General features: G+C 45.1%; 1 protein-coding gene and 1 long non-coding RNA gene across 4 annotated transcripts in view; one reads left to right on the forward strand and one right to left on the reverse strand.

Moving 5' to 3' along the window:
- The window catches only part of LOC139568302 (uncharacterized), a 37,655-nt gene extending 14,102 nt beyond the window's left edge, over positions 1-23,553 (reverse strand). The window contains exons 1-4 of the long non-coding RNA XR_011673570.1: positions 23,421-23,553; positions 13,367-13,410; positions 7,060-7,236; positions 5,963-6,163 (exon numbers count right to left, since the gene is read on the reverse strand). This is a non-coding gene — a long non-coding RNA (uncharacterized lncRNA). The remainder of the gene's footprint in view (positions 1-5,962; positions 6,164-7,059; positions 7,237-13,366; positions 13,411-23,420) is intronic.
- The window catches only part of LOC139568299 (dynamin-2-like), a 42,263-nt gene extending 15,193 nt beyond the window's left edge, over positions 1-27,070 (forward strand). Inside the window, exons 4-21 of one of the 3 annotated variants that reach the window (XM_071390049.1) lie at positions 3,647-3,747; positions 5,397-5,499; positions 5,735-5,833; positions 6,024-6,184; positions 7,168-7,310; positions 7,577-7,712; positions 8,073-8,140; positions 11,049-11,187; positions 13,393-13,479; positions 14,370-14,440; positions 15,393-15,456; positions 15,550-15,660; positions 17,023-17,132; positions 17,234-17,345; positions 18,938-19,102; positions 23,385-23,611; positions 23,943-24,191; positions 26,760-27,070. In XM_071390049.1, coding sequence (XP_071246150.1) covers positions 3,647-3,747; positions 5,397-5,499; positions 5,735-5,833; positions 6,024-6,184; positions 7,168-7,310; positions 7,577-7,712; positions 8,073-8,140; positions 11,049-11,187; positions 13,393-13,479; positions 14,370-14,440; positions 15,393-15,456; positions 15,550-15,660; positions 17,023-17,132; positions 17,234-17,345; positions 18,938-19,102; positions 23,385-23,611; positions 23,943-24,191; positions 26,760-26,826 — 2,213 coding nt within the window. In that variant the 3' untranslated portion in view covers positions 26,827-27,070. Of the gene's footprint in view, positions 1-3,646; positions 3,748-5,396; positions 5,500-5,734; positions 5,834-6,023; positions 6,185-7,167; positions 7,311-7,576; positions 7,713-8,072; positions 8,141-9,849; positions 9,989-11,048; positions 11,188-13,392; positions 13,480-14,369; positions 14,441-15,392; positions 15,457-15,549; positions 15,661-16,970; positions 17,133-17,233; positions 17,346-18,937; positions 19,103-23,384; positions 23,612-23,942; positions 24,192-26,759 lie in introns of those variants that run through there. The other 2 variants (XM_071390048.1, XR_011673568.1) reach the window with 2 other exon arrangements.

Below are 27,070 nucleotides of genomic sequence, written 5' to 3' on the forward strand. Positions count from 1 at the left end.
AGTCTAGTTCCATGTTGTTACTATAGTCTAGTTCCATGTTGTTACTATAGTCTAGTTCCATGTTGTTACTATAGTCTAGTTCCATGCTGTTACTATAGTCTAGTTCCATGTTGTTACTATAGTCTAGTTCCATGTTGTTACTATAGTCTAGTTCCATGCTGTTACTATAGTCTAGTTCCATGCTGTTACTATAGTCTAGTTCCATGCTGTTACTATAGTCTAGTTCCATGCTGTTACTATAGTCTAGTTCCATGTTGTTACTATAGTCTAGTTCCATGTTGTTACTATAGTCTAGTTCCATGTTGTTACTATAGTCTAGTTCCATGTTGTTACTATAGTCTAGTTCCATGTTACTATAGTCTAGTTCCATGTTGTTACTATAGTCTAGTTCCATGTTGTTACTATAGTCTAGTTCCATGTTGTTACTATAATCTAGTTCCATGCTGTTACTATAGTCTAGTTCCATGGTGTTACTATAGTCTAGTTCCATGCTGTTACTATAGTCTAGTTCCATGCTGTTACTATAGTCTAGTTCCATGTTGTTACTATAGTCTAGTTCCATGTTGTTACTATAGTCTAGTTCCATGCTGTTACTATAGTCTAGTTCCATGTTGTTACTATAGTCTAGTTCCATGCTGTTACTATAGTCTAGTTCCATACTGTTACTATAGTCTAGTTCCATGCTGTTACTATAGTCTAGTTCCATGCTGTTACTATAGTCTAGTTCCATGCTGTTACTATAGTCTAGTTCCATGCTGTTACTATAGTCTAGTTCCATGCTGTTACTATAGTCTAGTTCCATGTTGTTACTATAGTCTAGTTCCATGCTATTACTATAGTCTAGTTCCATGCTGTTACTATAGTCTAGTTCCATGCTGTTACTATAGTCTAGTTCCATGTTGTTACTATAGTCTAGTTCCATACTGTTACTATAGTCTAGTTCCATACTGTTACTATAGTCTAGTTCCATGTTGTTACTATAGTCTAGTTCCATGTTGTTACTATAGTCTAGTTCCATGCTGTTACTATAGTCTAGTTCCATGTTGTTACTATAGTCTAGTTCCATGTTGTTACTATAGTCTAGTTCCATGTTGTTACTATAGTCTAGTTCCATGTTGTTACTATAATCTAGTTCCATGTTGTTACTATAGTCTAGTTCCATGCTGTTACTATAGTCTAGTTCCATGTTACTATAGTCTAGTTCCATGTTGTTACTATAGTCTAGTTCCATGCTGTTACTATAGTCTAGTTCCATGTTACTATAGTCTAGTTCCATGTTGTTACTATAGTCTAGTTCCATGTTGTTACTATAGTCTAGTTCCATGCTGTTACTATAGTCTAGTTCCATGCTGTTACTATAGTCTAGTTCCATGTTGTTACTATAGTCTAGTTCCATGTTGTTACTATAGTCTAGTTCCATGTTGTTACTATAATCTAGTTCCATGTTGTTACTATAGTCTAGTTCCATGCTGTTACTATAGTCTAGTTCCATGCTGTTACTATAGTCTAGTTCCATGTTGTTACTATAGTCTAGTTCCATGCTGTTACTATAGTCTAGTTCCATGCTGTTACTATAGTCTAGTTCCATACTGTTACTATAGTCTAGTTCCATGTTGTTACTATAGTCTAGTTCCATGTTGTTACTATAGTCTAGTTCCATACTGTTACTATAGTCTAGTTCCATGCTGTTACTACAGTCTAGTTCCATACTGTTACTATAGTCTAGTTCCATGTTGTTACTATAGCCTAGTTCCATACTGTTACTATAGTCTAGGTCCATGTTGTTACTATAGCCTAGTTCCATGCTGTTACTATAGTCTAGTTCCATGTTGTTACTATAGTCTAGTTCCAATAGTCTAGTTCCATGTTGTTACTATAGTCTAGTTCCATGTTGTTACTATAGTCTAGTTCCATACTGTTACTATAGTCTAGTTCCATGCTGTTACTATAGTCTAGTTCCATGCTGTTACTATAGTCTAGTTCCATACTGTTACTATAGTCTAGTTCCATGTTGTTACTATAGTCTAGTTCCATACTGTTACTATAGTCTAGTTCCATGTTGTTACTATAGTCTAGTTCCATGCTGTTACTATAGTCTAGTTCCATACTGTTACTATAGTCTAGTTCCATGTTACTATAGTCTAGTTCCATGCTGTTACTATAGTCTAGTTCCATGTTGTTACTATAGTCTGGTTCCATACTGTTACTATAGCATCCTTCTGTTACTGTCCCTCCTGCGACTGACGTGAGAATAGATATTGCATTGACTCTCCTGTTCCTGATCTCCTATATTGCTTCCATGGTTCACTGATATATCTAGGAGTCTATCAGATACTCCCTACAAGTTTCCCATGGTTTTCTATCCACCAACATTCCAATGACATCCTATGTTCTGCTACAGTCGGTGGTCAGGTTAGGTACACATCTCCCAGGTTAGGTTAGGTACACGTCTCCCAGGTCAGGTTAGGTACACATCTCTCAGGTCAGGTTAGGTACACATCTCCCAGGTTAGGTACACATCTCCCAGGTCGGGTTAGGTACACATCTCTCAGGTCGGGTTAGGTACACATCTCTCAGGTCAGGTTAGGTACACATCTCCCAGGTCAGGTTAGGTACACATCTCCCAGGTCAGGTTAGGTACACATCTCCCAGGTCAGGTTAGGTACACATCTCCCAGGTCAGGTTAGGTACACATCTCTCAGGTCAGGTTAGGTACACATCTCCCAGGTCAGGTTAGGTACACATCTCCCAGGTCAGGTTAGGTACACATCTCTCAGGTCGGGTTAGGTACACATCTCCCAGGTTAGGTTAGGTACACATCTCCCAGGTCAGGTTAGGTACACATCTCCCAGGTCAGGTTAGGTACACATCTCCCAGGTCAGGTTAGGTACACATCTCACAGGTCAGGTTAGGTACACATCTCCCAGGTCAGGTTAGGTACACATCTCCCAGGTCAGGTACACGTCTCCCAGGTCAGGTTAGGTACACGTCTCCCAGGACAGGTTAGGTACACATCTCCCAGGTCAGGTTAGGTACACATCTCCCAGGTCAGATTAGGTACACATCTCCCAGGTTAGGTACACATCTCCCAGGTTAGGTTAGGTACACATCTCCCGGGACAGGTTAGGTACACATCTCCCAGGTCGGGTCAGGTACACATATCCCAGGTCAGGTACACATCTCTCAGGTTAGGTTAGGTACACGTCTTCCAGGTCAGGTTAGGTACACGTCTCCCAGGTTAGGTACACATCTCCCAGGTCAGGTTAGGTACACATCTCCCAGGTCAGGTTAGGTACACATCTCCCAGGTCAGGTTAGGTACACATCTCTCATCCGAAGGCCCTCTACAGCCCTTTGTGAACACCCCTGTTAGTGTGAACTTCCCTCTCTGTAGATTGATGTACAATGAGCAAATACATTTTCCATTTGAATTGAATAATTTAATCTCTCCCTCTCTCTCTCTCTCCCCCCCTTCTCTCTCTCGCCCTCCATATATCCTCCCCCCTTTCCCATCCCCCCTCCCTCCCTCTGCCCCCTCCCTCCTCCTTCCCTCCCTCCCTCTCCCCTCCCTCCCTCCCTCCCTCCCCCATCCCTCTCTCCCCCATCTCTCCCTCCTCCCATCCCTCCCTCCCTCCCTCCCTCCTCAGTGTTAAACCTGACTCTTATAGATCTACCAGGGATGACTAAGGTAGCGGTGGGAGACCAGCCAGTCGACATCGAGCACCAGATCAGAGACATGCTGATGCAGGTCAGAGACTGTGGTTACGGTCACAACTGGCATCCTATTCCCAAACTGGCACCCTATTCCCTAGATTGTGCACTACTTTTGACCAGAATGGCACCCTATTCCCTAGATTGTGCACTACTTTTGACCAGAATGGCATCCTATTCCCTAGATTGTGCACTACTTTTGACCAGATGGCACCCTATTCCCTAGATCAGTGCACTACTTTTGACCAGATGGCACCCTATTCCCTAGATTAGTGCACTACTTTTGACCAGATAGCTCTCTATTCTCTATTCAGTGTATAACAGAAGGGGATTGAGTGATTGAAACTCACTCCTCAGCCTGAAATGTCTTTGGGTTAGAACGTTTCAGGAGGTCGGTCACCTGTGTTTCTGATGCAGAAAATACAGGACCAGTCAAAAGTTTGGACACACCTACTCATTAAATATTAAAGTAATATAGTATATCTTCTATGTTGTGTGTAATTTATATCCAAAGAGTAACAAAGTACATGTTCAAGTAACTAAGTATATGTTAAAGGGAAAGGGGGTAACTAAGTATATGTTAAAGGGAAAGGGGGTAACTAAATATATGTTAAAGGGAAAGGGAGTAACTAAGTATATGTTAAAGGGAAAGGGGGTAACTAAGTATATGTTAAAGGGAAAGGGGGTAACTAAGTATATGTTAAAGAGAAAGGGGGTAACTAAGTATATGTTAAAGGGAAAGGGGGTAACTAAGTATATGTTAAAGGCAAAGGGGGTAACTAAGTATATGTTAAAGGCAAAGGGGGTAACTAAGTATATGTTAAAGGCAAAGGGGGTAACTAAGTATATGTTAAAGGGGCAATCTGCAGTTGCTACATCCATTTGTGGACGTATAAGTGAATGATATGTCCATATTGACTCTTGAAGAATATAAGGTGTTAGTGCTTCCTGATCTTGGTTCAACTGTCACACCACATCAGAACCCAAAATAGAAGCTTGTTTTACTTTTGTTGTTGGTGTAAACAATGTAAATGTAAACAAACACTATATGGCCTCATAACATGGTTACAACGATCATGTTGATATCATGGATGGTCAGTCCTTGCATCCATAGCTCTGCCTATGAATTTGAGAGGCGTTACATTTCTCCAGGCCCAGCCCTCAGCTTTTTACTGAAACAGGAGTCAGTAGAGAGATGTATTATTGTTTCAACTGCTGATTGCCTCTTTAAAGTAATATAGTCTTATCTTCTATGTTATGTGCTAAAACGTATATATTCTATGCAGTTAATAACTAAAGAATCCTGTCTGACCATGGTATATGCAGTTAATAACTAAATAATCCTGTCTGATCCTGTTATATGCAGTTCCTAACTAAAGAATCCTGTCTGATCCTATTATATGCAGTTAATAACTAAAGAATCCTGTCTGATCCTGTTATATGCAGTTACTAACTAAAGAATCCTGTTTGATTCTGTTATATGCAGTTAATAACTAAAGAATCCTGTCTGATCCTGTTATATGCAGTTAATAACTAAAGAATCCTGTCTGATCCTGTTATATGCAGTTACTAACTAAATAATCCTGTCTGATTCTGTTATATGCAGTTAATAACTTAATAATCCTGTCTGATCCTGTAATATGCAGTTAATAACTAAATAATCCTGTCTGATCCTGTAATATGCAGTTCATAACTAAAGAATCCTGTCTGATCCTGGCTGTGACTCCAGCTAACCAGGATCTGGCCAACTCTGATGCTCTCAAGATATCTAAGGAGGTCGACCCTCAAGGTAGGGAGGGGGGGCAGAGTGTGTGTGTTTGTCAGGCAAATCGGTCATTATTTATGTGTTCTAACAGGCCCACAATGTGGTTACTAAAATCCGATTTGGAAATATTTGGCTGTTTTCGCTGCATAAAAGTGGTCGAACTCTTACCTGATCTATTCATATAATGGGATGGAGAGGTGTTTGAGAGAGAGTGGAATGTTGCCACGGAGACGACCTGTGTTGACCTATGTGTTTCCAGGGTTACGTACCATCGGAGTGATCACCAAGCTGGACCTGATGGACGAGGGGACGGACGCACGGGACATTCTAGAGAATAAACTACTGCCGCTACGCAGAGGTGACTGACTGACTGACTGACTGACTGACTGACACACACACACACACACACACACACACACACACACACACACACACACACACACACACACACACACACACACACACACACACACACACACACACACACCTGTTATAACGTGCTCCCTCCAGGTTATAACAGGGTAATAACCACCTCTCCTCCTCTCCAGGTTACATTGGGGTGGTGAATCGTAGTCAGAAGGATATTGACGGCAGGAAGGATATTAAAGCAGCTCTGGGTGCAGAGAGGAAGTTCTTCCTGTCTCATCCAGGATACCGACACATAGCTGACCGCATGGGAACACCACATCTACAGAAAACACTCAACCAGGTTAGATATGTAAACACTATATCTACTGTCTCTCTGTCTCAGTGCTGAGTGTTGGTGTTTTTTCAGGTTGGTTCGGTTTCAGTTTGAGTGTATTTTTTAAAATTTATCACAGGTTTAAAAAAAATAGTGAACAGAGCGTTGGGCTCACAAAAAAACGAAACTATAAATGGAATTCATGTAATTGAACCGACCTCGGTCAATTAGTGGTTTAAAGGAACATTTCAACGTTCCTCATCTCTAGCACCACCCCAACATCAACATGTGATGTATCTCTCTCTCTCTCTCTGTGTATCTCTGTCTGTCTGTCTCTCTCTCTGTAAATTCAATTCAATTTCAATTGAAGGGCTTCATTGGCATGGGAAACATATGTTAACATTGCCAAAGCAAGTGAACAATATAATAAACAAAAGTGAAATAAACAATAAAAATGAATAGTAAACATTACACACACAAAAATTACAAAATAATAAAGACATTACAAATGTCATATTATGTGCAAATAGTTCATTAAAGTACAAAAGGGAAAATAAACATAAATATGGGTTGTATTTACAATCTCTCTCTCCATCTCTCATCTGTCACGTTCTGACCTTTATTTTCCTTTGTTTTGTCTTTATTTAGTATGGTCAGGGCGTGAGTTGGGGTGGGCTGTCTGTGTGTTTTTCTATGTTGGGGTTTTGAGTTCGGCCTGGTATGGTTCTCAATCAGAGGCAGCTGTCAATCGTTGTCCCTGATTGAGAATCATACTTAGGTAGCCTGGGTTGTGGGTGTTTGTCTTCCGTGTCAGTGTTTGTCGCCACACGGTACTGTTCACATCGTTTATTGTTTTTGTTCCAGTGTTCAGTTTTGTGTATTAAAAAGACATGAGCACTTACCACGCTGCACCTTGGTCCGATCCTTCTTCCACCACAGACGATCGTTACATCATCCATCTTTTTGTCACCACATACCCATTTCAACTCTTACCCCTCCTCCCCCTCTAGCAACTGACCAACCACATCCGGGACACGTTGCCAGGGTTACGTAGTAAGCTCCAGAGCCAGCTTCTATCTCTGGAGAAAGAGGTGGAGGAATACAAGAACTTCAAACCAGACGACCCGACACGCAAGACCAAGGCCCTACTGCAGTCAGTATATAAACACACACACAAGACCAAGGCCCTACTGCAGTCAGTATATAAACACACACACAAGACCAAGGCCCTACTGCAGTCAGTATATAAACACACACACACACACACACACACACACACACACACACACACACACACACACACACACACACACACACACACACACACACACACACACACACACACACACTGTATCTGACTGTCAGTACTTGTGTAATATGACTGTGTGTGTGTGTGTTTATGTGTGTGTGTGTGTGTAGGATGGTTCAGCAGTTTGGTGTAGACTTTGAGAAGCGTATTGAGGGGTCAGGTGATCAGGTGGACACTGTGGAGCTCTCTGGAGGAGCTAGAATCAACAGGATCTTCCACGAGAGATTCCCCTTCGAACTGGTCAAGGTAAACACACACACACACACACACGTTGTTTTACTATCCTTGCGGGGACCCAAAACTGTATTCCCAATCCAAATCCCTAACCGTAAGCCTAACCCTAAACCCTAAACTTAAAATAGTATTTTTCCTTGTGAGGACCGGCGAAATGTCCCCACTTCTCTGAATGTTCCTTGTTTTACTATCTATGTGAGGACGTCTGGTACCTAGTAAAACACACACACACACACACACACACACACACACACACACACACACACACACACACACACACACACACACACACACACACACACACACACACACACACACACACACACACACACACACACACACACTGATTTCCCGTCTGTGTGTGGTGTTCAGATGGAGTTTGATGAGAAGGAGTTGAGGAGAGAGATCAGTTATGCCATCAAGAACATCCACGGAGTGAGGCAAGTACAGACAGACAGCTATCTACCTGTCTGTCTCCCTCTCACTGTCTGTCTGACTCTCTATCTACCTGTCTGTCTGACTGTCTGATTTTAAACTATTATTTCTTCACATTAGAAGCTCAGCGGTGCGTGATGTAGCAGCAGGATACACACAACTGTCTGTTCCATAATGCACTTAGCGGTAACACACCGGTGTCAAAAACTAACCTCACATGTGAGCGGTTTCATGTGAACGAAGATGAAAATATCTGTTAGAAATGTAGAAAGAGGGGAGATGTAATATACACCAACTAGCATGGGTTGTTATTATGACCATGGGTTGTTAATATAACCAGGGTTGTTAATATAACCAGGGTTGTTAATATGACCAGGGTTGTTTTATAACCAGGGTTGTTAATATAACCAGGGTTGTTATTATGACCAGGGTTGTTAATATAACCAGGGTTGTTATTATGACCAGGGTTGTTAATATGACCGTTGTTAATATGACCAGGGTTGTTAATATGACCAGGGTTGTTAATATAACCAGGGTTGTTAATTTAACCAGGGTTGTTAATATGACCAGGGTTGTTAATATGACCAGGGTTGTTAATATGACCAGGGTTGTTAATATGACCAGGGTTGTTAATATAACCAGGGTTGTTAATGTGACCAGGGTTGTTAATGTGACCAGGGTTGTTAATATGACCAGGGTTGTTAATATGACCAGGGTTGTTAATATGACCAGGGTTGTGTCTTTGGCTACTGGACAATGAAATAAAGTTAATATAAAATAATTGTAAAATAATAAAACATTTTGATCGACTGGTATTTCCATCAATGAAGAGGCTAAAAAAACATTATTCTTCTCCCAAACAATTGGCCTGCGGCAATTTAATTTATCGGCTTTTCAAAAAAAATGTATTGGCCAAAAGCCGGCTATTACCGGCTAACGGAAACCTTTGTCTGTCTGTTTCTACCCACATGTCTGTCTGTCTATGTCTGTCTGTCTCCACCTACATGTCTGTCTGCCCGTCTCCACCTACATGTCTGTCTGTCTGTCTCCACCAACATGTCTGTCTGTCCGTCTCCACCTACATGTCTGTTTGTCTGTCCATCTGCCTCCACCAACATGTCTACCTGTCTGTCTCCACCTACATGTCTGTCTGTCTGTCTGTCTGTCTGTCTGTCTGTCTGTCTGTCTGTCTGTCCATCTGCCTCTACCTACATGTCTGTTTGTCTGTCCATCTGCCTCTACCTACATGTCTGTCCATCTGCCTCTACCTACATGTCTGTGTGTCTGTCCATCTGCCTCTACCTACATGTCCGTTTGTCTGTCCATCTGCCTCTACCTACATGTCTGTGTGTCTGTCCATCTGCCTCTACCTACATGTCTGTGTGTCTGTCCATCTGCCTCTACCTACATGTGTGTGTGTCTGTCCATCTGCCTCTACCTACATGTCCGTTTGTCTGTCCATCTGCCTCTACCTACATGTCTGTGTGTCTGTCCATCTGCCTCTACCTACATGTCTGTGTGTCTGTCCATCTGCCTCTACCTACATGTCTGTGTGTCTGTCCATCTGCCTCTACCTACATGTCTGTGTGTCTGTCCATCTGCCTCTACCTACATGTGTGTGTGTGTCTGTCCATCTGCCTCTACCTACATGTCTGTGTGTCTGTCCGTCTGCCTCTACCTACATGTGTGTGTGTGTGTCTGTGTGCCCCTCCAGAACAGGCCTGTTCACCCCTGACCTAGCCTTTGAGGCCATAGTGAAAAAGCAGATCATTAAGCTGAAAGAGCCCTGTCTGAAATGTATGGACCTGGTGATCCAGGAGCTCATCAACACCGTGCGCCAGTGCACCAATAAGGTACCTCGCTGCATGGAGCTTGTAAAGCCCTGTCATGTTACTCCAGGCCACATGGGGGCGCCGTGGAGCTAGCCTTTAATGCTACCATGCTAACCTAGGCCACAGGGTAGTGCACTGCATGGAGCCTGTAACGCCCTGTCATGCTACTCCAGGCCACATAGGGGCGCTATGGAGCTAGCCTTTAATGCTACCATGCTAACCTAGGCCACAGGGTAGTGCACTGCATGGAGCCTGTAATGCCCTGTCATGCTAGTTCAGTCCACATGGGGGCGCTATGGAGCTAGCCTTTAATGCTACCATGCGAACCTAGGCCCCAGGGTAGTGCACTGCATGGTACTGTACTGTGTAGGGTGATGTTGACCCTAAAAGCTGATCTGGGATCAGTTTAGCATTTTCCCCACTAATGGTTAACGATTAGGTTAGGTTAGAATTGGGGGAAGGGAAGCTGATCCTAGATCTGTACCTAGGGGACTTCACACCAGGGAGCATGGAGCCTGTAATGCCTGACATGCTATGCTACTCCTGGCCACAGGGGGGCGATGTGGAGCTTCTAGTGTTTTCAGGGTGTTGTGCTGTTAGATGTGTGAGAGTGTTTATGTTCCTCCTCATGTCTCTGGTTTCCCCTGAAGACAAACTGCAGATTGACACACGTGCGGACACGGACGGACACGGACACACACACACACACACACACCACACACCACACACACCTTGTGACTTAGTGGATGTCTAAGTTTAGTAACAGATGCCAGTATGAACTAACTGACTAAACAAAATGCCTTTTATCTCTCTCTCTCTTTCTCTCTCTGTGTTCTTCTCCCTCCATCTCTCTCTTTCTGTCTCTGTGTTCTTCTCCCTCCATGTCTCTCTTTCATGTTATTTCCCTCTTTCACTGCTCCCCTACCTCTCTCCCTCTTAATCTGTTTCTATCACTACCGAACATCCCTGACTCCTCCCCACCATGACCCCACTCACGGACACCTCCCCACGTCAATGACTCCTCCCACTCCCTCCTTCTCCTGCCCTACCGTGATAAACTACATCTCCCATGATGCTCCAGAACAGGCATGTTCACCCCTGACCTAGCCTTTGAGGCCATAGTGAAAAAGCAGATCATTAAACTGAAAGAGCCCTGTCTGAAATGCGTCGACCTCGTCCTGTCCGAGCTCAGCTCCCTCGTCAAGAAGTGTACCGAAAAGGTAAAGAGAAGAATCACAGTGGAGGGAAGGACAGAAAGGAAAGACAGAAGGAGGGAAGAGAGAAGAGGGACAGCGGCTGCGTCCAGATTGTCTCTCCTTACTCCCAAAGAGTGCACTCGTTCACTTCCTTTCAAGGAAATGACTGAAATGACTGTGGAAACTCCCTCTCTAGCCCCATGCCTCCACCAATCTGTTGCTTTTAGATTTGAGGGAAGTAGTGAACGAGTGTACACTTTAGGAAGAAGGAGACATTATTGGAACATACCCAATAAATTGATGGATGGAGAGAATGAAGAGAATTGTGTTTCTACCACTTCTCCTGCGAGTCTCCTCCCTCCCTCCACCCCCTCCACTCTCCCCAATTGATTGAATTTCTCCTCACCCCTCTGGGTAGAATTATTGCTGTCTGTAGCCACTACCCCCACACCTCCCCATAAGCATTGGCCGTGTTCCAGGCTGACTACATTGCAGACGTAAACCAGATCGAATCTGGCTATTTAATCTGAGAGTAAATAGAGCCGAATATATTGATAAGTCACCTTGTCCCAGAGAGATTTACACGGTTATCAGAACGTCACGCCAGGGTAAGCCTACACAAAACACAGCCCTTATTTTAAGTGTTTTTAAAATGTCCTATGGGAAAAATGAATGGTGGAAAGACAATTGGAAGCCTTTCCCTGTTTGACCACTAGGTTTTCTGGGTATTATGACACCTCCACTGTAGTCGGCCTGGAACACAACCTCTGCCCCTAAATCCAACAGCCCCTCCCTCTGATTCCACACCCGCCCCCTTCCTCACAGTGATTGTTGCTTCAACCTCCCTTCACCCCACCCCTCCCTCGATTACCCAATCAAAACACTCACCTTCCCTTATCGCAGCTTAAAACGTCAGCCCCGAAACCTTTGTCTTTATCGTTCCCCCTATGTGGCTCAGGGGGAAGACATTCTGTGTGACACATCCTTTCCTATGCTTACCCAACCATGTCCAGTCACTCAACCCCTACTTTTGACCAATCAGAACGTTCCTCCTGTGTCTTTAAATCCTCTCTCTGACTCTCCCCTCTGTTCCCTAACTCACCTTGTGCTAACATGCTAAATCACAGGTGTCAAACTCATTCCATGTCTGCAGGTTTTCACTCCTCTCTCAGATTGATCAATTCAGACTGATTAGTTAGGAACTAAGAGAAGATAATGGTTGAGAGAAGATAATAAAACCAGCAGACAGATTTGGACTCTCCTTCACTAAATCAATCCAATGGTGTTAGTGCTCAGCTTGGGATACCTGTGGGATATTGATGACAGTATTGTGGGATATTGATGACAGTATTGTGGGATATTGATGACAGTATTGTGGGATATTGATGACAGTATTGTGGGATATTGATGACAGTATTGTGGGATATTGATGACAGTATTGTGGGATATTGATGACAGTATTGTGGGATATTGATGACAGTATTGTGGGATATTGATGACAGTATTGTGAGCATGCTGGGATATTGATGACAGTATTGTGAGCATGCTGGGATACCTGTGGGATATTGATGACAGTATTGTTGAGCATGCTGGGATACCTGTGGGATATTGATGACAGTATTGTTGAGCATGCTGGGATACCTGTGGGATATTGATGACAGTTTTGTGAGCATGCTGGGATACCCGTGGGATATTGATGACAGTATTGTGAGCATGCTGGCTAAAACCAGATAAAACTACCCTCAAACCAGTTTGTGTTAGTTTCCTTGATTCAAACTGGTTGATGATAGTTTATACCAGATATACTACCAAGCAGGATCAATGCCCTACCTGCATGACCCCTCTATGTTAACTGTCTGTTCCCTACACATGTCAATCACTAGGGGTGTGTTTGTTGGGCAGGATGGATGACCCCTCTATGTTAACTGTCTGTCCCCTACACATGTCAATCACTAGGGGTGTGTTTTATGGGCAGGATGGATGACCCCTCTATGTTAACTGTCTGTTCCCTACACATGTCAATCACTAGGGGTGTGTTTGATGGGCAGGATGGATGGTGTGTGTCTGAGTCAGAGAGAGGTGTGTGTGTGTGTGTGTGTGTGTGTGTGTGTGTGTGTGTGTGTGTGTGTGTGTGTGTGTGTGTGTGTGTGTGTGTGTGCCGTCAGTACCTGCAGTATTGTGTGTGTGTATGTGCCGTCAGTACCTGCAGTATTGTGTGTTGGTCCACAGCTTGGCTCCTACCCTAGACTGAGAGAAGAGACGGAGAGAATCGTCACAACCTACGTCAGAGAGCGAGACATCAAAACCAAAGACCAGGTGAGAGAGAGACATCAAAACCAGAGACCAGGTGAGAGAGAGACATCAAAACCAGAGACCAGGTGAGATAGAGACATCAAAACCAGAGACCAGGTGAGAGAGAGAGATAGATAGAGACATCATAACCAGAGACCAGGTGAGAGAGAGACATCATAACCAGAGACCAGGTGAGAGAGAGAGATAGAGAGAGACATCAAAACCAGAGACCAGGTGAGAGAGAGACATCAAAACCAGAGACCAGGTGAGAGAGAGACATCAAAACCAGAGACCAGGTGAGAGAGAGACATCAAAACCAGAGACCAGGTGAGATAGAGAGATAGATGGAGAAAGAGAGAGACATCAAAACCAGAGACCAGGTGAGATAGAGACATCAAAACCAAAGACCAGGTGAGATAGACAGACATCAAAACCAAAGACCAGGTGAGAGAGAGACATCAAAACCAGAGACCAGGTGGGAGAGAGACATCAAAACCAGAGTCCAGGTGAGAGAGAGAGAGAGAGGGGCAAGTGGGAGAGAAAGAGAGGCTGACATCTAGTCAAATGGCTACCCAGACTATTCACATTGCCCCCCTCCCCTCTCCACACCACTGCCACTCTCTGTTGTCATCTATGCATAGTCCCTTTAATTAACTCGACCTACATGTACATACTACCTCAACTAACCGGTGCCCCTGCACATTGACTCTGTACCGGCACCCCCCTGTATATATTGTTGTTTTTTACTGCTCCTATTTAATTACTTGTTACTTTTCTCTCTTATTCTTATCCGTATTTTTTTAAACTGCACTGTTGGTTAGGGGCTCGTAAGCATTTCACTGTAAGGTCTACACCTGTTGTATTCGGCGCACGTGACTAATACGATTTGATTTGACCCGACCTGTCTGTCCTAGGTGCTGCTGTTGATTGACATTGAGCTGTCTTACATCAACACAAACCATGAGGACTTCATTGGCTTCGCAAAGTGAGTTGACCTCTAGTAACCCCTAGCAACGACCTTTCAACGTTCACCTGACTATGTAACCCCTAGCAACGACCAATCAACCTTCACCTATGTAACCCCTAGCAACGACCTACCTCTTAAGGAGTAGAAACTTTTTTTAAATTTTCGCCTAAAATGACATACCCAAATCTAACTGGCTGTAGCTCAGGACCTGAAGCAAGGATAAAAGATCTGGTAAAAGATAATAAAAAAACGTATTTTGTAATTTTTTTGTACCATCATCTTTGAAATGCAAGAGAAAGGCCATCATGTATTATTCCAACCCAGGTGCAATTTAGATTTTGGCCACTAGATGTCAGCAGTGTATGTGCAAAGTTTTAGACTGAGCCAATGAACCATTGCATTTCTGTTCAAAATGTTGTATCAAGACTGCTCAAAATGTGCCTAATTGGTTTATTAATACATTTTCAAGTTCATAACTGTGCACTCTCCTCAAACTATAGCATGGTATTCTTTCACTGCAATAGCTACTGTAAATTGGACAGTGCAGTTAGATGAACAAAAACGTAAGCTTTCTGTCAATATCAGATATGTCTATGTCCTGAGAAATGTTCTTGTTACTTACAACCTCATGCTAATCCCATTAGCCTACGTTAGCTCAACCGTCCCGCGGGGGGACCCACTGATCCTGTAAAGGTTATACTTTGTCCACTTCATGTCAGTTGTCCACGGCTGCGTCCCAACTATCTCTCCTTTCTCCCAAAGTGTGCACTTGTTCACTTCCCTTCACTGATTTGAAAGGAAACGACTGACATACTGAAACTCCTATCTAGCCCATGCCTACTCCACCAATCCAATGCTTTTAAACTCGTGGGGAGTAGTGAACGAGAGCACACTTCAGGAAGAAGGAGATATTATTGGGAAGCAGCCCGTATGTGATAGTCTTTCTATCTGGTCTCTGTTTCCCCTGTAGCGCGCAACACAGGACCACTGTTACGGCTGCTATTAACAACAAGAAGAGAGTGATGCCAAACCAGGTACCACTACCCTCCTCCTCTCTCCTTTACTTCTCTCTCTCTCTCTCTCTCACCCCCCAAACCTGAACTAATGGTCTGTCCCGCTGTGTGTAGGTGATCCGGAGGGGCTGGCTCACTATCAACATAAGCATTATGAAGGGGGGGTCCAAAGACTACTGGTTCGTCCTGACTGCAGAGTCACTGTCCTGGTACAAGGATGAGGAGGTAAGGGGGAGAGTGTGCGTGTGTGTGTGTGTGTGTGTGTGTGTGTGTGTGTGTGTGTGTGTGTGTGTGTGTGTGTGTGTGTGTGTGTGTGTGTTATATGGAAGACCGATGCAGTTGTTTCTTAAACATCTGAACCAGAGACCAATGCATATTGGTGAATGGTTACATCCCTACAAGCTAGCAGCCATGTTGCCCCAACCAAAGCTTAATACCATGTCTAGTGGCTTGACCGGATCCAACCCTCAACCAGATACCTGTTGTCTTAGACATTCAGGATATTCAGATGATGTCACCTAGACATCTAGAGAACTAACTAGATAGCTACTGAAACAGATGATGTCACCTAGATAGTTAGCTAACTAACTAGATAGCTACTGAAACAGATGATGTCACCTAGATAGTTAGCTAACTAACTAGATAGCTACTGAAACAGATGATGTCACCTAGATATCTAGAGAACTAACTAGATAGCTACTGAAACAGATGATGTCACCTAGATAGTTAGCTAACTAACTAGATAGCTACTGAAACAGATGATGTCACCTAGATAGTTAGCTAACTAACTAGATAGCTACTGAAACAGATGATGTCACCTAGATATCTAGCTAACTAACTAGATAGCTACTGAAACAGATGATGTCACCTAGATAGTTAGCTAACTAACTAGATAGCTACTGAAACAGATGATGTCACCTAGATAGTTAGCTAACTAACTAGATAGCTACTGAAACAGATGATGTCACCTAGACAGTTAGCTAACTAACTAGATATCTACTGAAACAGATGATGTCACCTAGACAGTTAGCTAACTAACTAGATAGCTACTGAAACAGATGATGTCACCTAGACAGTTAGCTAACTAACTAGATATCTACTGAAACAGATGATGTCACCTAGACAGTTAGCTAACTAACTAGATATCTACTGAAACAGATGATGTCACCTAGACAGTTAGCTAACTAACTAGATAGCTACTGAAACAGATGATGTCACCTAGATAGTTAGCTAACTAACTAGATATCTACTGAAACAGATGATGTCCTCTTGTTATGTGTCTGTGTGTTTGTGTGTGTGTGTGTGTGTGTGTATGTAATGTATGTATGTATGTATGTATGTGTGTGTGTGTGGTGTGTGTGTGTGTGTGTTGTGTCTGTGTTGTGTCTGTGTTGTGTCTGTGTATAACTGTGTGTGTTGTGTGTGTGTCTAACTGTGTGTATGTGTTGTGTCTCTGTGTGTGTGTATAACTGTGTGTGTTGTGTGTGTATAACTGTGTGTGTGTTCTGTGTGTGTATAACTGTGTGTGTTTCCAGGAGAAAGAGAAGAAGTACATGCTGCCTCTAGATAACCTGTGTGTGTTTCCAGGAGAAAGAGAAGAAGTACATGCTGCCTCTAGATAACCTGAAGCTGAGAGACGTGGAGAAAGGTTTCATGTCCACAAAACACACATTCGCCATCTTCAACACCGAGTCCAGGTGTGTGTGTGTGTATCTGTAAACAGTGTATGTAACGTTTAGAAATACTGAGTGTGTGTACTTTGTCAATAACTAAGTGTGTGTGCGTGTGTGTGTTCCAGGAACGTGTATAAGGACCTACGTCAGATAGAGCTGGCCTGTGACACACAGGAGGATGTAGACAGCTGGAAGGCTTCTTTCCTCAGAGCTGGAGTTTACCCTGAGAAAGACCAGGTAAAACACACACCCTGACCCTGAGAAAGACCAGGTAAAACACACACCCTGACCCTGAGAAAGACCAGGTAAAACACACACCCTGACCCTGAGAAAGACCAGGTAAAACACACACCCTGACCCTGAGAAAGACCAGGTAAAACACACACCCTGACCCTGAGAAAGACCAGGTAAAACACACACCCTAACCCTGAGAAAGACCAGGTAAAACACACACCCTGACCCTGAGAAAGACCAGGTAAAACCCTGACCCTGAGAAAGACCAGGTAAAACCCTGACCCTGAGAAAGACCAGGTAAAACCCTGACCCTGACCCTGAGAAAGACCAGGTAAAACCCTGACCCTGAGAAAGACCAGGTAAAACCCTAACCCTGACCCTGAGAAAGACCAGGTAAAACACACACCCTAACCCTGAGAAAGACCAGGTAAAACACACACCCTAACCCTGAGAAAGACCAGGTAAAACACACACTTTTATATTGCTATACTTGTGGGGACCAAATAATTGATTCCCATCCAAAATCCTATTTTCTCAAACCCCTAACCCTAAATCTAACCCTAACCTTAACCCTTAACCTAATCATAACCCTAAACCTAAATTTAATCCCTAACCCGAAAACTATACCTAACCCTAAATCCTAAACCTAACTGTAACCTCTAACCCTAACCCTGAGCCTAAAATAGCAAAGGATCATGGTCGATGTAGTCGTTTTCATGCTGCCTGAGAGGGTCCTCGTAGCCTGCCGGCCGGCCCGTGATTGGTCTATTTTAGCACATGGTCCTGTGTGACGACAAATGTAGTCAGAATGGATCAGTATTTAATTACATATCTAGAAGTCAGAATGGATCAGTATTTAATTACATATCTAGTATTCAGAATGGATCAGAATTTCATTAAATATCTAGAAGTCAGAATGGATCAGTATTTAATGAAACATCTTGATATCTTCATTGATAGAGAACTTTAAAATAATTCACAGTGAGGTTCGAACTTGATCATAATAAACACATGCTCGAGCCCAAAACGGTTGTCTGAAAAATAATTGGTTTGGCCATTCTGGCGACCGTAATGTACAGAGGCTTTCTAGGGCAGACCAGGACGTTTGTCACTGCTAGGTTGCTACACAGTACCCGACCAGCAGAGATCGTGACGACACACTCCAGACCTTACACTGGGTAACACACACGGACGTACACGCACACACAAGGATGGATACATGTACACACACATGTACACTCTCCTCCTCCCCCTTCCCCAGGTTGACAGTGAAGCACAGGACCAGAAGAATCCTTTTCAATGTGTCTCATGCATCTCTCTCTCTCCCTCCTTCGCCTCCCTCCCTCCCTCCCTCCACCCCTCCCTCCCTTTCCCTCACACCCCCCTATCTCCCAGGTTGACAGTGAAGCACAGGACCAGAAGAATCCTTTTCAATGTGTCTCATGCATCTCTCTCTCTCCCTCCTTCGCCTCCCTCCCTCCCTCCACCCCTCCCTCCCTCCCCTCACACCCCCTCTGCCTCCTTCGCCTCCACCCCTCCCTCCCTTTCCCTCACACTCCCTCTGCCTCCCTCCCTCACACCCCCCTATCTCCCAGGTTGACAGTGAGGACACAGGACCAGCAGAATCCTTCTCTATGGATCCCCAGCTGGAGAGGCAGGTTGAGACCATAAGGAATCTAGTGGATTCCTACATCGGCATCGTCAACAAGTCCATCCGGGATCTAATGCCCAAGACCATCATGCACCTCATGATCAACAGTGTGAGTGGACACACACACACACACACACACACACACACACACACACACACACACACACACACACACACACACAGTGTGTGAGATAGTGAGAGAGAAATGGGAGAATTAGAGGGAGCATACTTAAGATTACACAGTACACCAGATATAACAGGAGAATTATACCAGATATAACAGGAGAATTATACCAGATATACCAGACTAACCCTAGCCCCCCAGCACATAGACTATTGCAGCATAGATACTGGAGTCTCATTCTGGGGGGGTCGTCGAGGGACACTGTGGCCCCGTCCGACTATACCCCCGGACAGGGCCAACCAGGCAGGATATAACCCCACCCACTTTGCCAAGGCACATACCCGACACCACCAAAGAGATATCAACAGACCACCAACTTACTACCCTGAGACAAGGTGGTGTATAGCCCACAAAGATTTCCTCCACCGCACGAGCCCGAGGGGGCGCAAAACCAGACGGGAAGAGCACGTCAGTGACTCAACCCACTCAAGTTGAGTATAGCCTTGCACAGCGTGATTCACCCCTTGTAGGGACGGCATGGGAGAGTACTAGCAAGCCAGGTAGAGAATCTCAGTAGAGTGAACGGAGCCGGCCAGGCAGAGACAACAAGGGTGGTTTGTCACGCCTTGTCGTTCACCTTCGCACCCCTGGGCCAGACTACACTCAATCATAGGACCTACTGAAGAGAAAGATTTAAAGGTTGAGACTGAGTCTGCGTCTCTCACGTGGATCGGCAGACTATTCCATAAAAATGTATCTCTATAGGAGAAAGTCCTGCCTCAGTAAGGACAGTAAGGAGGCCTGCGTCTAGTGATCATAGCGTATGTGTAGGTGCAGTTGAGGTCGGAAGTTTACATACACCTTAGCCAAATACATTTAAACTCAGTTTTTCACAATTCCTGACATTTAACTCTGGTAAAACTTCTCTGTTTTAGGTCAGTTAGGATCACCACTTTATTTTAAGAATGTGAAATGTCAGAATAATAGTAGAGATAATGATTTATTTCAGCTTTTATTTCTTTCATCACATTCCCAGTGGGTCAGAAGTTTACATACACTCAATTAGTATTTGGTAGCATTGCCTGTAAATTGTTTAACTTGTGTCAAACATTTCGGGTACCCTTCCACAAGCTTCCCACAATAAGTCGGGTGAATTTTGGCCCATTCCTCCTGACAGAGCTGGTGTAACTGAGTCAGGTTTGTAGGCCTCCTTGCTCGCACACACTTTTTCAGTTCTGCCCACAAATGTTCTATAGGATTGAGGTCAGGGCTTTGTGATGGCCACTCCAATACCTTGACTTTGTTGTCCTTAAGCCATTTTGTCACAACTTTGGAAGTATGGTTGGGATCATTATCCATTTGGAAGATCCATTTGCGACCAAGCTTTAACTTCCTGACTGATGTCTTAAAATGTTGCTTCAATATATCCACATAATTTTACTGCCTCATGATGCCATCTATTTTGTGAAGTGAACCAGTCCCTCCAGCAGCAAAGCACCCCCACAACATGATGCTGCCACCCCCCGTGCTTCACGGTTGGGATGGTGTTCTTCGGCTTGCAAATCTCCCCCTTTTTCCTCCAAACATAACGATGGTCATTATGGCCAAACAGTTCTATTTTTGTTTCATCAGACCTGAGGACATTTCTCCAAAAAGTACGATCTTTGTCCCCATGTGCAAACCGTAGTCTGGCTTTTTTATGGCGGTTTTGGAGCAGTGGCTTCTTCCTTGCTGAGCGGCCTTTCAGGTTATGTCATTTTACTGTGGATATAGATACCTTTGTGCCTGTTTCCTCCAGCATCTTCACAAGGTCCTTTGCTGTTTTTCAGGGATTGATTTGCGCTTTTCGCACCAAAGTACGTTCATCTCTAGGAGACAGAACGCATCTCCTTCCTGAGCGGTATGACGGCTGCATGGTTCCATGGTGTTTATACTTGCGTACTATTGTTTGTACAGATGAACGTAGTACCTTCAGGCGTTTGGAAATTGCTCCCAAGGATGAACCAGACTTGTGGAAGTCTACAAGTCTTTTTTCTGAGGTCTTGGCTGATTTCTTTTGATTTTCCCATGATGTCAAGCAAAGAGGCACTGAGTTTGAAGGTAGGCCTTGAAATACATCCACAGGTACACCTCCAATTGACTCAAATTATGTCAATTAGCCTATCAGAAGCTTCTAAAGCCATGACATAATTTTCTGGAATTTTCCAAGCTGTTTAAAGGCACAGTCAACTTAGTGTATGTAAACTTCTGACCAACTGGAATTGTGATACAGTGAATTATAAGTGAAATAATCTGTCTGTAAACAATTGTTGGAAAAATGACTTGTGTCATGCACAAAGTAGATGTCCTAACCGACTTGCCAAAACTATCATTTGTTAACAAGAAATCTGTGGAGTGGTTGAAAAACGGGTTTTAATGACTCCAACTTTTGTGTATGCAAACTTCCGACTTCAACTGTGTGTATGGCAGGACCTAATCAGAGAGATGGGTCAGAAAAAGTCCATGTAAGGCTTTGTAGGTTAGCAGTAATACCTTGAAATCAGCCCTAGCCTTAACAGGAGGCACTGGAGTAATATGGTCATATTTTTGGTTCTAGTCAAGATTCTAGCAGCTGTATTTAGAACTAACTGAATTAATTACTCGATGCCAACACATCTTTCTAGATAAGTTACATGTTAAAGATATGTTGCACTTGGTGACCTCTGACTGTTTCATCCTAACACCGTTGGTGTCTACGTGGCTAACAATATCCCTATACCATCTACACTCGCCAGTTTTAGGCTCAGCCAGCACCATCTTCAGATTAGCCTTAACGTCGGTAGCCCTGCCCCCTGGTAAACAGTGTATGATCGCTGGATGATTCGTTTTAAGTCTAATACTGCGGGTAATGGAATGACTAGCGTTTTCAATTTGTCAGAGCTAATGGCGGGAGGCTTCGGTGGCTCAGACCCCGTGATTGGTGGAGGAGAGACTTGGGAAGGCTCGGGCTCTGACTCGTTGCTTAATGGGGAAAACCGGTTGAAAGTATTTGTCGACTGAATGAGCGACACCGGTTGAGCATTCCTACAGCATTTCCCTCCAGAAGCCATGAGAAATTGTCTGGCTGCGGGGACTGTGCGAGGGATTTATACTATTATCTGTACTTACTGGTGGCACGGACGCTGTTTCATCCTTTCCTACACTGAAATGACGATTACATCTGAAGCTGGTCTTACAGCACGGCTATCCTCACCATAAGGCGATAGTTCTCCTGTATATTATCGTTCTCCTGTATATTATGAGTACAGCGACTGCAGTGACAAGGCATAATGTTACTCAGCTTTTTCGGCTGGTGGCGGTCCTGCAGATCCATGCACAGATAAAGAGCCCGGGGTGAAAAAGTTGAATGAAAAAGTTGAGTGTGGACGTTGGTAAACTAGTTTGATTAAACGGTTATTAAAAGCAGGAAACAAGTTTGGCAGGTAGCCAAGTAGCAACAAATAGCACGTCAGCATGGAGACGACGTGGAAGTGTGAACACACGCGTACACACCAGAACCACACACTTTTGTCAACAAGTCTGAGACCTCATGTCTTATCTTCTCCTCTGCTCTTCTTATTTCTTATGTCCTCTCTCCCCCTCTTCTCTCTTCCCTTCTCTCTCCCCCTCTTCTTTCCTCCCTTCTCTCTCCCCCTCCTCTCTCCTCCCTTCTCTCGCCCCCTCTTCTTTCCTCCCTTCTCTCTCTCCCCCTCTTCTCTCCTCCCTTCTCTCTCCCCCTCTTCTCTCCTCCCTTCTCTCTCTCCCCCTCTTCTCTCCTCCCTTCTCTCTCTCTCACAACCCTCTCTCCCCTCTTCTCTCCTCCCTCTCTCTCTCCCTCTTCTCTCCTCCCGCTCTCTCTCACAACCCTCGTTCCCCCTCTTCTCTCCTCCCTTCTCTCTCTCTCCCCCTCTTCCCTCCTCCCTTCTTTCTCTCTCACAACCCTATCTCCCCCTCTTCTCTCCTCCCAACTCTCTCTCTCTCACAACCCTCGTTCCCCCTCTTCTCTCCTCCCTTCTCTCTCTCTCTCTCTCTCCCCCCTTCTCTCCTCCCTTCTCTCTCTCACAACTCTCTCTCCCCCTCTTCTCTCCTCCCTTCTCTCCTCTCACAACCCTCGTTCCCCCTCTCCTCCCCCTCTCCTTCTCTAGGATAAAGACTTCTACCTGTATTCCTGTGGGGAACTGTGGAGTTTGATGTACTAATTCTCTCCTCTCCTCCTCTCTCCCTCCCCCATCCCCCTCTCCTTCTCTAGGCTAAAGACTTCATCCATTCTGAGTTGTTGGCCTACCTGTATTCCTGTGGGGACCAGGGCAGTCTGATGGAGGAGTCAGCTGACCAGGCTCAGAGGAGAGATGAGATGTTGAGGATGTACCATGCTCTGAAAGAAGCCCTGGTGATCATAGGAGACATCAGTACAACCACAGTGTCAGCTCCTGTACCTCCACCTGTAGACGACACCTGGAGGACCAAGGAACCCTGGTAACAGAGAGAGATACGCATGTACACACACGCACGTACACACACACACGTACAGATACAGTTCGCATGTGCAAACACACACTAGGCTCTCACGTGTGGGTTAATGTACATTTGGATGTGAAACTGTGAATATAAATATATTTATTTCCCCTTTTTCTTCCTCTCTCTCTGTCTCTCTCCCCTCTCTGTATCTCTCTCTCCCCCTCTATCTATCTCTCTCTCTCTCTCTTTCTCCCCCCTCCTATCTCCCCCCCCCCTCCCTCTATCTCTCTCCATCTCCCCCTTCTCTATCTCTCTCCCCCTCTCCCCTCCCTCCTCGTCCCTCCCCCAGCCCCCCTCAGGCCAGACCAGCCCCGGCCGCTGTCCCCCCTCCTAGTCGCCCCCCGGCAGCAAGAGGCCCCACCGCCGCCCCTCCTCCCTCCAGTCCCCAAAACCCAGCTTTCGGGGCGCCCCTTATCCCCTCTCGACCTGGACCCCCACCAGTCAACACCTACAGTGCAGCGGACCCTGTCGCCAATGTCCCCCTGATCCCATCTCGCCCAGCCAGGGTACCCCCAGCACTGCCCCCCGGCATACCCAGGTAAGAGCTCTTAGTTGTAGTTGTGGTGGTGGTAGTGGTGGTATTAGTAGTGGTAGTGGTGGTAGTGGTTGTAGTGGTTATGGTAGTGGTGGTAGTTGTAGTGGTTGTAGTGGTGGTAGTGGTAGTGGTAGTGGTGGTATTAGTAGTGGTGCAAGTGGTGCTGGTAGTGGTAGTAGTGTGGGGGGTTGGTGTTAGTGATTGTGGTGGTAGTGATGGTAGTGGTTGTGGTAGTAGTGGTGGTTGTGGTAGTGATGGTAGTGGTTGTGGTAGTAGTAGTGGTGGTTGTGGTAGTGATGGTTGTGGTAGTAGTGATGGTAGTGGTTGTGGTGGTAGTGGTTGTGGTGGTAGTAGTGGTGGTTGTGGTAGTGATGGTAGTAGTGGTTGTGGTGGTGTGTAGTAGTTGTGGTGGTGGTAGTGGTTGTGGTGGTAGTGGTTGTGGTGGTAGTGATGGTAGTGGTAGTGATGGTAGTGATGGTGGTGGTTGTGGTAGTGATGGTAGTGGTTGGGGTAGTGATGGTAGTGGTAGTGGTTGTGGTAGTGGTTGTAGTGGTTGTGGTAGTGATGGTATGGGGGGTTTGGTGGTAGTGGTTGTGGTAGTAGTGATGGTTGTGGTAGTGATGGTAGTGATGGTTGTGGTAGTGATGGTAGTGGTTGGGGTAGTGATGGTAGTGGTTGTGGTAGTGGTTGTAGTGGTTGTGGTAGTGATGGTGGTAGTTGTGGTAGTGATGGTAGTGGTTGTGGTAGTGATGGTAGTGGTTGGGGTAGTGATGGTAGTGGTTGTGGTAGTTGTGGGGGGTTTGGTGGTAGTGGTGGTAGTGATGGTTGTGGTAGTAGTGATGGTTGTGGGGGGTTTGGTGGTTGTAGTGGTTGTGGTAGTAGTGATGGTAGTTGTGGTAGTGATGGTAGTGATGGTGGTGGTTGTGGTAGTGATGGTAGTGGTTGGGGTAGTGATAGTGTTGGTAGTGGTTGTGGTAGTGATGGTGGTAGTTGTGGTAGTGATGGTAGTGGTTGTGGTAGTGTTGGTAGTGGTTGGGGTAGTGATGGTAGTGGTTGGGGTAGTGATGGTAGTGGTTGGGGTAGTGATGGTTGGTGGTAGTTGTGGTAGTGATGGTAGTGGTTGGGGTAGTGATGGTAGTGGTTGGGGTAGTGATGGTAGTGGTTGGGGTAGTGATAGATAGTTGTGGTAGTGATGGTAGTGGTTGGGGTAGTGATGGTAGTGGTTGGGGTAGTGATGGTAGTGGTTGTGGTAGTGGTTGTAGTGGTTGTGGTAGTAGTGATGGTTGTGGTAGTGATGGTAGTGATGGTGGTGGTTGGGGTAGTGATGGTAGTGATGGTGGTAGTGTTGGTAGTGGTTGGGGTAGTGTTGGTAGTGGTTGGGGTAGTGTTGGTAGTGGTTGTGGTAGTGATGGTGGTAGTTGTGATGGTGGTAGTGTTGGTAGTGGTTGTGGTAGTGATGGTGGTAGTTGTGATGGTGGTAGTGTTGGTAGTGGTTGTGGTAGTGATGGTGGTAGTTGTGATGTTGGTAGTGGTTGTGGTAGTGTTGGTGGTGGTTGTGGTAGTGTTGGTAGTGGTTGTGATGGTGGTAGTTGTGATGGTGGTAGTGGTTGTGGTAGTGATGGTGGTAGTTGTGATGGTGGTAGTGTTGGTAGTGGTTGTGGTAGTGTTGGTGGTGGTGGTGGTAGTTGTGTTGGTGGTGGTTGTGGTAGTGTTGGTAGTGGTTGTGGTAGTGATGGTGGTAGTTGTGATGGTGGTAGTGGTTGTGGTAGTGATGGTGGTAGTTGTGATGGTGGTAGTGTTGGTAGTGGTTGTGGTAGTGGTTGTGGTAGTGTTGGTGGTGGTTGTGGTAGTGTTGGTTGTGGTAGTGGTGTTGGTAGTGTTGGTAGCGGTTGTGGTAGTAGTGGTGGTAGTGGTGTTGGTAGTGTTGGTATCGGTTGTGGTAGTGATGGTAGTGGTTGTGGTAGTGATGGTAGTGGTTGTGGTAGTGTTGGTAGTGGTTGTGGTAGTGTTGGTAGTGGTTGTGGTAGTGATGGTAGTGGTTGTGGTAGTGTTGGTAGTGGTTGTGGTAGTGTTGGTAGTGGTTGTGGTAGTGTTGGTAGTGGTTGTGGTAGTGATGGTGGTGGTGGTGTTGGTAGTGTTGGTAGTGGTAGTGTTGGTAGTGGTGGTGGTAGTTGTGGTTGTGGTAGTGGTGGTGGTAGTTGTGGTTGTGGTAGTGGTGGTGGTAGTTGTGGTTGTGGTAGTGATGGTGGTAGTTGTGGAGGGTTTGGTGTATCGTGGCTTGTGGGAATGATACATATGTTTTTCTCTTCTCTCCTCCTTCCCTCTCCCTCCACCTTCCCTCCATCTCTTCCTCCTTCACCCTATCCATCCCTCCCTCCTTCCCCATCCCACCCTTCTTCTCTCTCCTTCCCCATCCCACCCTTCCTCTCTCTCCATCCCTCTCCCCTCTCCCCCTCCCTCCCTCCCTCTCCCATCCCTCCCTCCCTCTCTCTCCATCCCTCCCTCCCTCTCTCTCCCTCCCTCCCTCCCTCTCTCCCTCTCTCTCCCTCCTTCTGTCCTCCTCTATAACAGAAGACCCCCAGCGGCCCCAGGCCGTCCCACCATCATACGCCCTTCAGAGCCTTCACTGCTGGACTAGACAGACAGACAGACAGACAGACAGACAGACAGAATGAACAATTACCACTCCTAATGTCCTTTGACTACAAAGAAACACTTTGCTTAACGTTGATGTTTTATTCCCTAACATGATTCAAGACTGTCTTTCATGTATTCTCTCTTAATATTCATATTGTCATGTTATTGTTATGTCATGTATTCTCTCTTAATATTCATATTGTCATGTTATTGTTATGTCATGTATTCTCTCTTAATATTCATAT

This window comes from Salvelinus alpinus, chromosome 2, assembly GCF_045679555.1.
Source record: "Salvelinus alpinus chromosome 2, SLU_Salpinus.1, whole genome shotgun sequence".
NCBI classification, from domain to species: domain Eukaryota; kingdom Metazoa; phylum Chordata; class Actinopteri; order Salmoniformes; family Salmonidae; genus Salvelinus; species Salvelinus alpinus.